This window comes from Varroa destructor, unplaced genomic scaffold, assembly GCF_002443255.2.
Source record: "Varroa destructor unplaced genomic scaffold, Vdes_3.0 BEIS01000006.1, whole genome shotgun sequence".
NCBI classification, from domain to species: Eukaryota; Metazoa; Arthropoda; class Arachnida; order Mesostigmata; family Varroidae; genus Varroa; species Varroa destructor.
This window is the reverse complement of record NW_019211459.1, coordinates 18,985,927-19,003,670: the sequence shown is the minus strand read 5'-3', so window position 1 is coordinate 19,003,670 and position 17,744 is coordinate 18,985,927. Positions and strand designations below refer to the sequence as shown.

The 17,744-nt window shown below is 39.4% G+C and overlaps 1 protein-coding gene across 1 annotated transcript; it reads right to left on the bottom strand.

The window, feature by feature from the left end:
• Window positions 1-2,242: 2,242 nt before the first annotated feature.
• On the bottom strand, window positions 2,243-17,254 carry LOC111252869 (solute carrier family 13 member 2-like). Its single transcript, XM_022811424.2, has 11 exons — window positions 13,219-17,254; window positions 11,287-11,402; window positions 10,548-10,716; window positions 10,226-10,308; window positions 9,826-9,960; window positions 7,719-8,187; window positions 7,376-7,496; window positions 6,959-7,051; window positions 6,523-6,597; window positions 6,024-6,179; window positions 2,243-5,781 (listed from the first exon to the last, which is right to left on the bottom strand). Exons 8-11 carry the CDS (start codon window positions 7,010-7,012, stop codon window positions 5,392-5,394), a joined length of 675 nt encoding a protein of 224 aa, XP_022667159.1. The 5' UTR covers window positions 7,013-7,051; window positions 7,376-7,496; window positions 7,719-8,187; window positions 9,826-9,960; window positions 10,226-10,308; window positions 10,548-10,716; window positions 11,287-11,402; window positions 13,219-17,254; the 3' UTR covers window positions 2,243-5,391.
• Window positions 17,255-17,744: the final 490 nt, after the last annotated feature.

Genomic DNA, 17,744 nt, shown 5'->3' with positions numbered 1-17,744 from the left:
TATGCCCGGTTCAAGTCCTGCATCAATGACTGCCTCCTTGGAATACGTCCAGTCTCAAGTGTTTACAGGGTAACCCGAAGATTGGTTTATAGGCCGAATGATATTCATCATCCGAATAGTAATATGTTGTGCTTTTGCGAATTGAGTCCTGCGAGTATACACTGGCCGGTGTATACTTTGCCTATGACCTGGCTGATGAAAGGCTGACTTGAAAAGGGTACCTTGCTCATATAATTACACATGATTATATTAGCGACATCCGGTTGATAATGCACGTTACGGTGCGTTGAGTGATGCTGCACACATAGCTAAATCGAGAGGTTCGCTACTGAAAGTGTCAAAATGCTTTATCAAGCAATTCAGCCAAGCTCAATGGGTTAGTCGCTTTACTTTGTATAGCACTCAGGCGTTTCGGGCTCGTTTTTGGGCTAATATGTAACAGGACTGACTTTTTGCTTAAAACGTGTTCAGCATGTTATATTTTCAGTGAATTTTCCTCAATGCCGTTCAAGTCTTTCCAGTCTTGATCCATACAAGAGCTCTACTCCGCGCACCTGACGCACCCTAGTAGATCATTTCTTAAGCCTAAAATTTTGTATGTTATCGTGACTTAGGGAAAACATATTTAAAAATTGTGTACCACTGTAAATAAATTGTTAACTTTACAGCTAAAAACTATTCGGGACGTTATCTGCGACTCATCATAATCTGCATATAGAACTTTCTAGCTTTGTTTAGAATATGTTTTTCTTCTAATTATGCATCCTTCGTTAAACTCATTCGGCATATTTATCTTTGCATGGATTTCTGGATCCAAATATACAAATGCACTTCCGCTTCCAAGTCTCTTAATACGCTCTTAGAAATTTCGATACGGCATTATCTGATTAGGCAGGTTAAAAAAACGCTCATAGGCTCTCATTAGGGTAAGGCAGAAGGTTGTTCGCCAGGTAATAGCAGTTTTTTTACTATGTTCTATACTTTCTTTTATATTTTACTTGACAGTAAGTGCTCTTTCTTCCACAGGCCGGCTGTGGTTTCGTTGTATTATACGTAGAGTATTTTGCTCAGATTCTGGCTTTAAAAGTAGATGTTTTCCATGGGAAAGATGCATTTTCGACCCCTTACTATACTTCGTTCTTCGCAGACGACGACAACAACGTATCGAAGCAGTTAAGATGGTTTGTGCTGTATCGGGACTATCCGCAGAGATGGACCGGGCGGATGTACCTCATTCCTCTGGTCAACTGCCTAAAGACAATAAGGATTTTGAATGGCAAACAACTCCTCAATTGGCCAACAAGCTTAATGAAAAACGCCAACATATTTTGAACTGCTTAGCAGATTTCATGACAGGTACATCTTTTAGTTACCTTTCAAGTTACTCTACCTAGAATTACTAAGGTGCTCTTATTTTTATTATTAGTAGCACAGTATTGTTAGAAAAATCTTTCATGTTCTAAACAAGTGCCATATACGAAATTTTAGGCGCCATAGAATACCAGCTTATTCAAATTGATACGACCCCTAGCGGCTTGTTTGCTCGAATGTTAAGCCTTTAAAAGAGAACTATTATGTACTCTAGACAGGATTGACACGTTTATCCTTTATATTTATCAGACACACGATTACGAGATACCCTGTATACAGACCCGATTGTTTGGTTTACGTGAAACACATGGCATTCGTTAACGTCAATACTACGAAGGCAATCTTTAGAATTGTCGAAACAATAAACGGTTAAATAAGGTCTAGTAAATTTCTAATAGATGTCAACAGTACCTAACTCGCCCACAGTAGATTAGTATTGATCGCGTTTTTAAAACGTGTTGTCGTCGTAGTAATCGGCGTTTCCAGTAGACGTCACTCCATCGTCTAATGTACGTATGGACATTGCAAACTACGTACACTGAAAGGTGTGAAATAAATGTATATCGAGTAGTCTAACCCTTTAAACGATGAAAGGAAAGAGGAAAATCAATTCAGCGAAATCTTTTGAACTTTATAATTGAGAGTGATAATATATCTTCAGTAAATGTAGCGTTAAGCAGCACTGGCCGTCTGCATAGAGCAACATAAAGTTGAATAGGCTAGGCAACGGGTTCGATATTATTTTGTTCGATCGATGAGATCCTCTTTTTTATTAGCTCAAATCCCATTTTGCTTGAGTCTAATGTATCTGTAGCACCGGTACGCTTCGTTTACCCCCCTCCCCCCCCCCCCCCCTGCTCCTGTGAGCGTGCCTATAAATCTACTGAGGCTAACAATCATTGAGACAGAAGACCAGGCCCCTCCATAAACAATCAAACGCCTATCTTCTTCGTTTTCTGGCTGCAGAGATCAGTCAATGAATAACTCTTGAATAAGCAACTCGTTGGTAACCCATTCAGTTTATAGCTTGTACTGCTCAATTTACTACTGAGTGCTCTAAAGTGTTAAGCGCGTTTCACTATCCGATTATATAGCATTGGTGAGTTTGGACCTATACATAGACGGCTCCACATTATCACCTTAATCATTATATACGGATCCGGAAATCAGCATAAGAGGGTATAATGTTAGGTTATATGTAGCATGCAAGCAGTTCGGCCAGTGCACAGTATTGCACTAGGCAGACCGGCACAGTGCTACGTGGCTGAAGGAGAGGTGGACGGGGAAAGAGGATGGAAGAGTCAGATTCGGGCAAAGCGACTCGCTTTCAGTCCGTTCTGCCCAACCTACTACTGCTACATCGCTTGGCTCTTTGCCGTGTATATGTATACTTGCGGACGGTATAAGCTAAACCTATGGTCTTCGTTCGATCGAACCAAGCCTTCTGCTGTTGCTGCCGCTGATGGCGGTAACGTTGTCTAGCTAGAGCTAAGCCCACGTTACGGAGCTATGCTGTGGCGCATAATTGGCTCTGCTTGCCAGGTGCGGATATGAATGAAAAGAATTAACAGTGGGTTAATTCTCGGCCTGAACTGCCCGGCTTGCAGACGATGAAAGCTTCCTGTTCATCGAACAGGAGTATTAGTAGCTGGGCGCAGTGGCCTGGTGCTGCAGCATTCGACCGGAGCTAGGGGGAGCTGTTAACTCGTCTTTAAACGTTCACTGTTCCCGGACGAGGGCCGAAGGATCAGGAACATGGGAAGACACAAGAATCACGGGGTCGTTGATTCCGCCACTGCTTCGTCAACCGGTTAAGCGGCTCGAGTCCCCAAATCCTCCGGCAGCCATCTCCCATCAACTACCGTGATCCCACGCAACCGCTCAACTCTGCCCTCCCAATTTGCTAGTAACATCTATCCACTAGCGATGCACGATCCGGCACCAGCGCTCGGAACGATAGAAGCAACAAGACAAGGCGACCTGAAACCCAAATACGTCCCATATCTCGAGTCTCCCCGTTTCTTCCACCTATCACCGATCTGACAAGCACCCGATACTGCGGTACAGGCGATAGATTCTGATTGAATAATCACAATACTCTACTCAAGTTAAATACTATTAAAGTTATTCACGTTCAAAAGTAAAAAAGTGATAGATGCATCTGCCACACAAGTAGCGGTAGCGGTAGGTAACAGCGAGCCGCTGTCGTCACGATTTCCGTGTTCGTCTTTAATTGCGAGCGAGTAAACATTCGTCTTAAACATATAATTTATTTAAAACATTTAACGTGTTGATTATCGACAACAACAAAACGTATCGCAGCATATGATTATCAATCCGTTAAGTACTTCTAAAGACTCAGTAAAAGTGACCAGGCTGCTGGTTTTGTTGTTTAATACCAAGGTCTTCATGAATTCTACATGTAAGTTCTTCAATTAATTTTAAATAGCTAGAATACGAGCTGTGTAACACAATTTAAAGGGTTGCAGGGATATTTCGTTACGCCTGTTTCTTGAAAGTACGCTAGAACTTCTAGATTACTGTGACAATGTAGGATCTCTGGTGTGCTGTCTGCCGTTTACTGCCGAAGTTAAGCGGATAGGTAGGACATCAGAGTCGGCAACTGTGAAATCTAAGTTTAGGATGTAATGTTTTTCTAATTATTTGAGTGATTAACATAGTTGTACTGCGCAGTTCCGCTTAATCACCATGGGCTATTTTTTACGGGCATCAGATTAAACCTTTGGCGAAGCTAGGATTGAGAGATTCCAATTCTGTATTAAGACATATTAGAACATTCACTACATCAACAAATATTCATAAAACAATTTACTACCTGTTTACGTCTCCGGGTGAAGCAGAGTGAGAGTCGCTGGGTAACGATATGTAAATGATACAAAATATATGTCAGACTGTTTTTCAGTGAAAAGGATAAATTTAATTATAGACAATGTAAATGAATGCGCGGCATCCGGGTCTGCGTAATCCAGTGGAAAAAGACACTCACGTATTTTAATAAAGACGCTAAATTTCTGTGTATTTTTCGGATCAGCTCAATCATTCTTCTCTTATTTTTTTGTTATCCTTTCATTTGTCTAAAGGCTTAGCGTTTCGTAGCTTTTCCCTTTGTCGCGGAAAGAGTTTTCACAATATTCAACACAACTGACATTTCGTTATCATCTACAAATCGCGCCTAACGAATCAGGCCGCAGCACCGATACTCTATGGAGTGTGCGCTTAATTATTTACCACCCCCGTTCAAACATTTACTGAAACTACCCCCGAAACGACACGTAGTATCGACAAAGCGGTAACATCCTGCGTATTTACCGATTTGGCTGCCAACTTCGAGCACGACGCCTCGTAGATTACTATGCAACACAACGGCAGATGCAAACAATCGCCAACATAGTAAGCGATGGTACAACGTAGAAAATCAAATCGTTAGCTAGCGCTACCTAAGAGTTACGCTAGCTTTTTTGAGTAGGAAAATAGTGTATTGTAGAGTTTGCAGGACAAACCTGATAATAATAGACCAACTGAGCCTTGTCCGCTTCACAGGTTGTCAGTTCTGCTCATGTATAGCTTTCGAATATGACAACAGTAGTAACTTTAAGTACGTGAAATGAAGTTATTTCCGACTCGCTCTGCTTTTGAGAGCAACGATGGGTTCGATAATGCATCAAACAATGTGCAAAAATAGTACTCAACACTTCCTTACTTTGATGCTATATCTCATGTTTATACGTCTCGCCATAATCTAATTTGGTGTATCACGTTTAATCGGCAACTAAGTATTTTAATATTACCACACAAAGGAATAATTGTTTAACCTTATGCTTAGACCAACAACATCATTTTATGTATAATTTTGTAAAACTGCACAAACACAGATTTGTTTTCCATTCTGCATTTCTAGAACAGCCGATTGCTTGCACCCTGCCGATAATCCCAACTTTGCTTACTTCCATTTACGAAATTATGCAGACGACCGTTCACGCCATCCATTTAGCCGCTGATTTAGCGGTCGAAATCGATACTGCTTAGATCGTTGACGTTGAAAATTAGTGGAACGATGACCAACGTAAATATCATTAGAGTTGTCAGACAGATCAGCTTCATAATTAAACCTGATCGTGCCTGAAGTTTCGGCGTAAGAAGGAAAATTACAGACATACATCCAGTCGTTTGTTGTTCTGCTACTAGGTACGCTTTGACTTGTATCCGGCGCTGTGTAGCTACATTATAAGAATAATTATTCTTGACGCCAACCATTTCGTATGTCGTCATTCCGGAACTATCGGCAATAATCGCATTGGGCGCAGTGGCCACCGAAAACACGGACGCGTCCGAGCAGCAGAAGGCTACGGGCAGTAGTATCAATAGGGAATGGGCACCCGCGTTCCTTAACTGCACGGTCGAATGCAAATGGATGCATAAATGGAAAAAAACGATAACACAAGTTAGACTGCTTTCAGACTCCCGCTTCTAATAAAGTAGTATTTTACCTAATTTACAAACTGTAGTTTTTTTTTACAAGAAAAATTGTAGTTTACCAAGAAGCCATAACGCACGCATGTGGGATTTTTGCTTTATCTCACTAGACGAACTTGAGGAATCAACGCTATTAAGTGATTAAAAGCTTTTAGTACAATTTCATCCGGCAGTAAAACGGAGCAGGTTGGTGTGTTTAAGGCCACCTTTGTGAGGCACATAGCCGTGAGTAACACGAGGAAGGCCAAAGGCACCGGTGGTACATCTTGTAGCCAACCCATTTGGTCACCTATCCATGTTGATAGGCTAGAGACCTAAAAATGCAAAAAAAAACAATCAGCGAAGATCCATAAAAATATGTACAATTTCACCTATAGAAAGTTAGCAGATTCGTCCAGCGAATTACTACTCAACACAGCAGCTGATCCTCAGTGGGCAACGTAGGTCCAACACTGGGCGTTACAGCAGTCTATTTGATGGGAAATCCATCTTGAAACCTTATTCTGTTGCAACAAGTTAAAGGCACTCACGAAAAAAAATCGCTGTCTTTTTTGGCAGAGAATTAATAAAAATTTTACTTCGGCCGAAATCAGATTAAATATATATTCAACAAAATAATCCTCACTGGTATTGGGTGCCATAAGTTATAATTGTTACCTGGACTCCATCGCTGAGAGCCATCGACCCGCCAATAAGGAATACGACAGATGAGAGCGCCTCCTCATGAATAACCTTTAATACACAAAACGGCATATTTACGTACGCATCCTGGCCAAATCATTAGACAGTATTATTAATCACAAAAAGGCCCAGGTTCGTGCTCCACGCTTGTCCTCTATTTGCGAGCAGGAAATCAAGATGTCCGTTACACATTTGATTATAAAGAAGCATGTCCTAATATGACACGAAGAGATTCTGCTAGCTTGCTTGCAGAGATCGCGATAAACAAGCTAAATCTGCATTAAAACGCATTTTTAAAAGGAAACTTAACTAGACGTTCTGTTTCTAGCTTCAAGACGTTCAATGCCTCTCAACTCAAATCAGGATTTTGAGACCCATACACCGAAAGCATAAATATCGTGAAACCTTGTACCAGAATTGCAGGCGATGTTGCCCATTTGGTGGGGTCACGTGGCACAGGAAACATAATACGAGGACATATGCTAGAATCGAGTCCTTCACATCCCTAGAATGTTAGGCAGGGCATACACATTAGTAAGCTATGGAAAATTGAAGCCTTAGTCACGGTATAAATTGCAGAAAAGTTCCGGCTTACAGAGCTACGAATATGAATAGATAGCTCTTAGATGTTAACAAACAGAAAATGCAGCTATACATGCGCCATCGAGATAGCTTAAAACTGGCCTTTAATGGTTTGGATAAGAGTTATAGCTACTGATAGATAGATAGATAGATAGATAGATTACCCCGTGTCTAGAAAGAAGTTGTCTATTGTGCCCGATGAAGGTCACACTCACTGAGCATCAAAAAGCATTCACAAGTAACACACCTAATGTTGCGTAACTTATTTAGAGACTAAGGCAGTCCAGCCCGAGATAAAGCCTGGTTCCCTAAAAAACCACAATAAAAGTAGAAATGCGAACAAACACGCTACGGAAGTCTCGTGAGAGCTGAAAAAACAAAAACAGTATTTTATTTAGATTTATTGATTATATATAAATACACATATAGCCTTCGACAGTAATGTTTAATTCTACTTAAGAATAAGATATTTTTCGAAAAAATGCTGTCTGCTTATCAAATCTATAGACTATTTACAAACAAAGCAATAGGTCAAGTTATCTATTTATTAGATTATGGATCCAGAAGGCCATCTCTAAATTTAACCATACCTCATAGATCCGAGTTGAGCATAGCTTGTGTGAACCGATAAAGGCACGTCTTGCGCTTGATCTAGATTTTTCATACTGTAAACCATGCATAGGTAACTCTAAGCGATGTCTCCAACAGAAAACCATAGTTCATATGAATAAGCCGAAGACATGTCCAATATATATATGATTAAAATCAATTCAACCATTTTTACTATTTACTACACCTGTGGTACTTACGTATTCTTCAAATACGTTAAGTAAACAAACAAGCATGCAAGAATGAGATTGATCAATGCCGTTGGCGTACCGAATAGTATCTCGGATAATGCCTACAGCAAGGACCATTTTTCCAATATGGCTGAGTGACATGGATCAGTTATTGAGGCGTTTGTGGCCAGGGTTATCATTGACGATGCCCTAGTGGCACAAGGGGGTGCCGATCCAGACTGTCGCACACTACGAGGATCTGTTGTGAATGAAAACAAACCTAATAGGAAGGACATTTCAAATAACGCTACAGGTTACTAATTCAACCTTTGTTGATGTGTCTCTGTAAACAACTTGTAGGTTGTTAGATTAGGCAAAAAATATGACGCTAAACTAAAAAAATCTATACTTTATTTTTACGCACTCCTCTAGAGAGGAGTACAAAATTTTGAAAAAATCGACACATTCGATCATAGTGAAGAAAAAAAACAGGAACTCGCAGTGTGTTTTTTTTCCAGCAAGCAAAAACAGCAAACAGCGAATCTGTCGGCAAAATCTTAAGGCAGATTTAGTTTACGTTTTCGAAAATTTACATTTTATCATAAATAAGAATACGTTTGTGCGATCGATTTTATGATCTAATCCGTTCTTAGTAACTGACGATGTATCAGGCTATTAAGGCAGTCAAGCCGTGGAGAACGTTGACATTGTTGCTGCTTCTATGTCGTCAATCAGATCACCAGCTTCTCGTTGACACGAAAGCAGTTGAATTTCGTATTATATAAAGGGGTAGTATATACTTAGAGGGTACCCGTTAACTGTCTATAGATTACTGAATGATCCCTTCGCTTTTGAAGTATAATTAAGGAGGTTATTTGTCGTTTTCGAAAAGATCGAGCTTCTTGATTTCCTTAATAAGGTAGCTAGCTATCCTGAACGCTCTCTCACACTAACAGTCGACATGGTCAGCAGAGAGGTAATCTGTTAGGCAGCAATGTCAGCTTTAATCTATCCAGTAGATATCCGCTAGCACAATCGCCTCTCCGCCATTACCATTTTCACTCTTAGTTCCTCAGATGAAGCATAAATGTTTAAAGTTTTTATTCCTCTAGGTGCTTTATGAGGACACGCTTGGACAGTCCTTGTCAAAACACGGAGACATTTACTTACTGGCACGTTCTAGAATTAACACAGTCTGGAGTTCTGAACTAGGCCTCTGCAGCATCAATAGGTTCTTTGAATTTCGCATCAGAAATAAATTAAAAGTGTAATGAGTAAACCGCCTTTAAAAAGCCCGCGTGCCATATTGCGCCGGAGATCAGGTGACTGATACGAAATGTCGGTTTCTAGCTCTTATAAGTGCGTCAAAAGCACTTCGATGACCGCCGCTTTTTGATGGATGGTTACCAACTTTTGGCAAGGCGCCCCCTTGTGTTTTGTTTCGAATGGTTAGACACTGCTCAGAGCATTGTATTCGTGTAATTGCCCGTCCGATAGAACGTAGAGCCCTGTCTGTCGGATCTCGGCGCGATACGTCGAGATACATTGTAAGAATTGCGGCCGTGCTATACCATTGTGTAAGATAGTCACGGTTCAGGATCATAGAGCTTGTTTACTACGAAATGATTTTTACTTTCCGTGACAACTTTACCACAAACCCTCAATAGTGAAAACACTGACTAGAATAGAAGATTTGGGTATTAAAGGCGTACCTTGTATATATATATATATATATACACACTTTTTAACTAGCGTAGACAGTTTTCGCGTTTGTCGGGAAGTAGATGAACTCCAAGTGAAAATTTTTTTTGGCAAATTTGCTGTTGGCCATCTTTATCAACAAACTGCCATTTGCCTAAAAGTCTACTAATGATAATATAGCAGTCCAAACATATCAATTAACTTGGGCGATACGAACTGTTCTGTGAAGGCCTTTAGAATAAGGTTGGGCGGGGACTCAGTCAATGACCCCGTTCCTCCGATGTTGGCTGCATAGGAGGCCCCCAGATAGAGTGCACGGCGCAACCTTGCTTTCTGTCCCTGGGACCCTTACCTTCGAAAACGGCATACAATGGAACACAGACAGTAGAGATTAAACGATGGACAAAAATGTGGTTGAGCATTCAGTCGACTCTGTCAGTTTAACCTATCTCATTCATGTTCAGATTGGTTCTTGAGTTAGGGTCTTATCATACGGCTATCGGTGTGATATTAGCTCAATCCCGTTAATGCTACTAAGGAACTTTTCAAAGTAATAGTACAGTCAATCATAGTCGAGGCAAAACTGGTTGAAATCGTATCAACCGTAATGAACACACAGCATAGAGACGCATAGATGTAGCATCCTCATCGTCTTTAAAATCGTCAAGTTGAACAGATGTTGTACCCTTTCGCTTATTTCCTGGAACAAATGGGATCAAGTCATTGGTCAAACGATTGTCAAATTACCTGTCAAATTAACCTGATTTAACTTGACAGCAACGAAAAGTAAACGCAAGTGGCTGTTAAAATTAATAAAAATGGCTTCTCCAAGACTTTCTTGTGGCCTATTTCCGAATGGAGATTAAAACGTTTTCCGTAACTTATTCATCAAACATATATATATATATATATATATATATATACACGTTAACGTCATACCAAAATGGCGTTTGTACATTTCGGAGGAACTTGACTTCTCGGTGTCACAACCAGCCTGGTGTAGTCGCAGCTGGTGGAGTATTCCCTCAATAATTGGAACCATTAGTATTACTGTTGCAGCATAAACATTGAGAGAAATGCAGTTATTGTCAGGATACCGGCCAATAGACTGTTAACGAGCGAAAAAGACAGATTAAGTAAGACAACGATATTGTTAGATTTTTAAAAATTCTATATCATCTCGATAAAGATTTGGACTAAAAAATCGTATCAAGTCAAAAAATCGACCTACTCAGGCATAACGAAGAATGTTTGAGAACAGCCTCTCCCTCCAGCCCTCGAACAATAATAATTCATTTAGTGAGAAGCAGCCACGCAGATCTTTATGGTTAAGCTATAGACTGATACTAATGTGGTACAAACTAGATAGAATCTATGCATTTTTAGAAATTATGTAAAATAATGAGGCATTTCATATTATCATTGGGTCGACATGCGATAGGGAATTTCTACAGCCATTGTTTGGTGATAGTATGCCAACATTTAGGGAAATAATGTTCTTCTTATGGTTCATGTGGCAACGTGTTTGCTGACTCGAATGGTATATACGTGATTACGTTCTAGGCGGGTGTAGACATGCTGCGTTTCATGCTGGAAACTAGCTGCCCGAAACAATGTTAAGTGACAATTTCTAAATAATGCGCATATGAAACAGTGTTTAATATTAGCAAATTCGTACTTTTTTGAAGTAATTCCAGTGGCCAGAATAGCTCGGAAGGCAATTCTGTAATGCAAGTTAGAGTACTGAACTGCCGCCGCGGCAATAAGCGATCCCAGGAACATTGACGCTGTGTCCTAATTATCATATGATTACGAAATTAGACACACAAATATTAATTATGATTAAATACAAACACAGATAATTTTTAAATAACCTAAAACATCCGTCTGGTACTAGTTTATGAGACAATTTTTCCGCTCTCAACAAAGCTTGGTCCAGCTTACCCCAAAGTAAGCTCTTCCCATATCAACACCTCTGAGGATACCGAATAGGGGGAAGAAGGCAAGAGGTATCAAGGCTATCACCGCCAGGGATATCGCCTCGGTCATCCAAAATAGTGACATGAGGATGACCACCACCATGTTGCAAACCAATAAAGGTAGAAAAAACACTCAGATAGAGCGCGTTGTTTACTGCTATAAATAATAAATACAAAAACCAGTCATATAAGACATATTAAATATAGTAGTTCGATGTGCGACATATATTTTTGCTCAATAATAAATACGGTTTTATATACAACGGCGAGATCATGTTATTTTACGTAAATATGTAATAAACAAACCTTAGTTTGACTATACAGGGGCATGATCGACAGAAAAACTGGTACGATAAATGCGAATACCCTTCACGAATGAGGTCATCGTACCACGACGATTTAGCCACTTCGAGCGCCCGATACACTCTCAGACAAGTTCGTCGGGTTTCTCTAAATCGCGTTAAATATACATTCAAATAGTCAAAATAATGGCCACTAATCGTTATTCGTAATTTGAAAACACCTCTATTAAGCCTTATCTGTCTATCAAGTGTACTGTCGCCGGTAATATCTGTTTGGACGGTCCGACGGTGGAGCTCGCTTTTGAAATTTGTTAGTTTCAGGCGGCTTCCTGAAACTAACAAATTAAGTTGAGTCCTAGTTAAGTGTTTATGCGAAAGCTGTAGGAGGTAGGATGCGTAACATGGATGTAAATTGTCGTTTCTGTTACAATATAGTAAAATCTCAAGAGTATTATATATCTATAAACAGAAGCTTTTTGCAAGTATCTAAAAGCAAGCAATAGTCGTACAAAGAGTTGGTCTAAAGTCATGAAAAAAATATAGTTGAATACCATTGTATCCAAAAGTTTATATCGTTCATTATATAAGATCATTATTTTTCATCGGTAGATCTCGTTGGTAGAACTCGTCGGTAGATCTGATTTGATTTGCAATTGGTATACCTTAAGCATATATATATATATATATACAAGGAGAGAGAGAGAGAGACAGAGATAAATACACCAGAATAAGTATATCTACTAACATTCGATTATTTACTCAGCATCCAACCTATATCGAAAAAAAATAGTGTATAACCTACGGCTCAAAAATGGATAAGCCGTTTGATTTTTTTTTAGTCATCGAAGCTTTTTTTCAGGTTTGATTGTCCCATAGCTTAGTTAGCGATTTTTCTTTTATTTTTTTCTGCGGTATCGAAACGTTCCTTCTGCAAGCTCTTCCTTAGTTTTGAGAACAAATAAGAGGTCACAAGGGGCTAGGTCCGATGATTTTGGGGGTCTAGGGAGCATGCACATGAAGTTTTCTTGCGGAAACTACTCCATGGGTAGTAAAGTATGGACCAGTATTTTGTAGCGATGGAAAACCAAAAACTTATTTTGTCCTAGTTCTGGACTCTTGCATTAAACAAATATGCACGACTTCCTTAAAATTTCTTTATAGTACTCTTCAGTGACCGTAAAGACGGACGGTATGAACGGAGTGATGAGGGGTTATTTGATGGTCAGAGGAAATCGTGAGGAGCATTTTAACTTTGGATTTGAAGCGTGCGACTTTTTTCGGAGAGGTGCCGTGTTTGAACCGGTAATTAAAAGATTACCTATTAGTCACCTTGTTATCGCCGTACGCTAACATTCGGTCATCCGTAATGTCATGTTCAAGCAAGTTTGGCTCTAGAAGGTTCGTTGACAAAGTTCTTCTGGTCTTCTTCGGGTGCTCATTTACTGGACATCCAGTTGTTTCGTCACAAACTTTGCTGTAAACCTTCAGACACCTGAATCATTAGTAAAAATGGGCTAACATGAGCGAATCTTCTTTCTTTCTTCCTGTCTTTTCTTCTAGTTCTCTTATGGTGATTTGGCGGTTAGAACGCACTTGCAAGTTCTCGTCCAAGAAGTCGCCCGAGGCGATGACGATTGATCTCGATGGACTCCTGTCAGTCTTCACGTAACGCCTGAGCTACTTGTATACTTTACCCAATGCCTAAATTCTGCAAGCATTCTGTCCCATGCACAATAAGATTGTGTGATTAATTTTATTTTAATCCAATGCAGGCTGCCTTGTCCATCTGCCTAAATTGCCAAACTTTCAGAATATACAGTACTCTTACCAAAAAATTCGGGATAGCATCAGATCACTACGAAATTTATATGTAGCATGTAGTAAAAACCCTCCTCGTTTTACGAAAACACAAATAGATCACAAGCGATCATCTAGCACGAAAATTTAAACGACTCATTAGTATTTGTACAATGAATTACATCCTCTCACAATAGCACATTTTATTTAACCACTTTGAAGATTATTATGGTTAATAGTAAAACGTCGTTTTACCTACGCAGTTTATAAATTTTACTATATAATTGCATATTCGTAGCACTGTAAAGCTTAACGATAGGGATCGCGGTTACAGGCTAGTGAAGCACTGCGAGCCCGGGGCTTTCGTCAAATAGTCGGCCATATTCGGACCAAAAAAAAATAATGTATTTATTCAATAATAATAATGCGCTGTCAGTTTGCTGCATGTATATATTTCAGACTGAACGTGGCATTAGACGACACGTTAGGCTTACTATTTATATTTGCTTATTAAGGCTTTATTGCACAAGCGTTCAATGCAACGGCGTTCGTAGGATGGTCTCGTAATGTTCTAAAAGCGCCTTCCGAACCAATAAAAATAGGCGGCTTTCCGATTATCTTTAATACATAAAAGGCCTGCCTATCTCAACCGGTTCTCAGTTCTAAAGCCAATTAAATAATTAATACTTATCAGATTTACTACAACAAACAAAATATATGATAGCTAGAGCTTTTACTCAACGTGTTCCTGTTGACAATGATCCCAGCATTTTTAGTTGTACGATCATAACGGAGTTGCACTACCCCTTGCGCTGATTTTGGGTGGTTTTATACTCACTAAGGTTATTCCCTGGAAGTTAATGTAAAGATAGCTTTTCAGAAAATTACTGCGCTTCTACGGGTGCGAAACTTGCTACTGCGTCCATACAACGCTATGCCCAAACCTGATTTATCTTCCTATCAATACTGAAACTGTATGGCATCCATGTATCAAACTGTACGTTAATTAGCTACGTCTGTCTGATAAGTGGATTTTTATCTAAGGAGACATCTGTCAACCAAGCATTTGTTAAAGCTTGGGCGGCCTTCTTCGTTTCAATCGTCACGAAGATTCTGCCGGGGAAATACACAAACCGCTATGGCAATCAGTTTCTAAGCAGCCGCACATTGAGCTCCAGACTCATCACAAACGGTCACTCTCATTGGAGTGATTCGTCTTGGCCACGACTGCCTATAAATTAGTAGACCTACGGTACGAGCATGTGAAACGGCGATCTTTACGCACAGCCTGAGGTCAAATAAAGTCGGTGTTAACGCTACAGAAGCGTAGGGTTGGGGCGTACAATAAGTTGTTTCGGCAGAGTCCCCAATGAAGCGGAACACTTTTTGCACTAAAGTTCGAATGGAAACCATTAATTAAATAGTGATAGATACTAGTATTTTTAGCAGGGTCAGTTTTCCAATCTAAATAACTAGCCATCATATATTTAAAAAATGTATTATACTATTATAGAAAAAGGTATATAATATATAAAGGTGTCGATATCTTTTGTATACAAGCTAATAGTGGCTTTCTTCCAAACAAGTAAAAGCTGTTTGCTTGAATTTTTATGACAGTTTCCCATGTCCTGTATTCGAATTAGAAGGTACATGTTATATGGCATAGACAAATATCTTACGACAAATTCGCCTTAAATTAAGGGCCTTTTGAGAAGCAAATTTAAAGTACAAGATAAATAAACTCAATCACATCTACTAGCCCGATGTTAGCATACTTATTGCGACAATGTCAACTTATAGGCCTGAGTTGAATCTTTTACTTTTTATTAGATAAATCATGTGAGTTTGATATAGCGATGAAAAATCTCATATTAAAATGCTTCTTCAGTCATTGATTGATTTCAAACACTTGTTTTAAATTGTATTTTTACTGATTCTAATTGGTTGAACTCAACTAAAAATAACCATTTTGTATCTATCATTAACCTTAGGCCAGTTATGTCTTTTCTCTTCAATTCATGTCCGTAACATCCGGTTGCAAAAGGCATAAGCTATTTATACAAGAAGAAGGCATAGGTAAATCTTTATAAATTCAACGTCTTGTGTGGCTCTATATAATTTTTTAAGAAAAGTCTTTTTTTTTCGTTCACGTATATTGTAATGAAAATTGACGCTATCGACTTAACTATAGGACACAAAGACATTTGGTACGCCCATACACTTAGTTATGTTTACATCTAAGTAAATCATAGCTGATGACGGGTGCCATATCTACAAATATAGCATATCTGCCGGCCGACACTTAATTTGAGAGTTGCCTATCCCACGCGTTATTGTGGCCCGCGTCATACGACGCACTTATCAACTTACCTTAAAAAGATGGTTTCGTTACAGCGTACAATACGTAACTGGCTAATATTTACTACTCTAAACTGTGACATTCAACTTCACTTCTGTGTATACGATGATAGGACTGTACGTTTCGCATAGCACCATCACAATTGAAATAGTTCTACTCTGTGAAAAGGCTACGGCACTGCATTCATGTTTCATTCAACTCATTTTAACTTGAAGTTACCGATCCTCTCTACGGGGTTGTTCTTAATGCATCTGCAACGAATTATTTTTTACGAATGACAACTGAAAGATGACACAGGCTAGCCTGTTTGCCGCCAGCATGGGGCAAGCGGGATCCTAAAAATCGAGAAAAAACTTTATTACTTTATAGACTACAAAGCTCTTACTTCATCATAACTATGGGGTTCGACGTTTATGAACAGTGAATGCTCATGTCAATGCGTTTTCGTTAAAGTTAAATGGAGACCTTGTACGGAAAATTGTGCTACACTATACATGTGTGACCGCACCATGCGTGTAGCTTCCTATCCGTGAAAATTGTCTCATCGTTTTGACTCGTCATCCCTGCAGTTAATGTACAGCTTTCCGAAGCGTTGCAGCAGAAAATTGTCCGTGGCTTTTCAGGCCAAAAAACTGGCTATTTGCGCCTCGAAGACCATGCGTTACAGCACGCAGGAGAAAAGCTCGTAAAAAATCTCGACAAAGTGACAAGACTGCCATCCTGAAACACCAAGCACTTTCAAGTTTTAAGGCTATGCAGACGCCCAGCAACGATCAAGGCGACCACCGAACTCATCCCCCAGTTGTAGACAGCGGTAAGAAGCTGGATAATATCGAAGCTCTGTCGATGAACTTTAAAATAAGGTCAGCGCCTCTATTATAAGCTTTGTCTCGTTACGGATTAGACAAAATTCAAATGAACGAAATCTTTACCTAGATTGTGATATACAACACAGCCTGATATCACAGTATATACGTATATACTTTTTGTTATTTGCGGTTTTTACGTTCTCAAAAGTTCTAAAAGATTCCTTTGTCTGTTGCCGATTCGATACTTTAAGCCTAACTTGTTCATAGCTAGCTTTGTTGAATAATAGTTTAAAGCCTCATTCTGTTATATGCTTTAGAGGACTGTTTGTCGAAATCCAAATAGCTTTTATTCCCTATAATAATATAGGGAATAATATATAATAATAATTTAATATATGCGTATATAACATGGATCAGCAGTGAGTTCTAAGTATTTTAGACTTGAAACTATCTTCCTAACTTTTTTTTCACATTTTAAATTGGTAAGCTATACTCCAATTATTGTTTAGCTCGGCTAAAACGCTTAACAAGCGTCTAAATAGCTACGATGTACGCTAGTTCAACTATAGCCTATTAGGTCGTAGATTTCGATTTGGTGCAAATACAGCGTCTACCAGAATAATGTCACAAATTTATAAAACTGTTTCCGTCGTTTCATTAACCATGTTTTCGGGAGGATCGCGGACATATAGTGAGAGTCGGCATTTTGTGTACAACGAGTATGTGTCGCTGTTCAGAAATGAAAAGAGATATGGCGCTCCATTGGCCGTTTTCAGCTATTGCTGATACTGCGACGATCAGGTTGAGGTACTGTAAAGTAATGTTTACGAGTTTCGCGTCAGCTTTTAAATGGCCCTCCACCGGCTTTCTATAGCATAACGAGGAAATGC

What these genes read in the sequence shown, in the direction of transcription:
- LOC111252869 (XM_022811424.2), bottom strand. Translation starts at nt 7,012, where the DNA reads ATGTTTCCTGTGCCACGTGACCCCACCAAATGGGCAACATCGCCTGCA. An exon ending in CTCTCAGCGATGGAGTCCAG is followed by an intron (nt 6,180 to 6,522) that starts GTAACAATTATA and finishes TTGCATTTTTAG; the next exon opens with GTCTCTAGCCTATCAACATG. An exon ending in TTTTACTGCCGGATGAAATT is followed by an intron (nt 5,782 to 6,023) that starts GTACTAAAAGCT and finishes TCGACCGTGCAG; the next exon opens with TTAAGGAACGCGGGTGCCCA.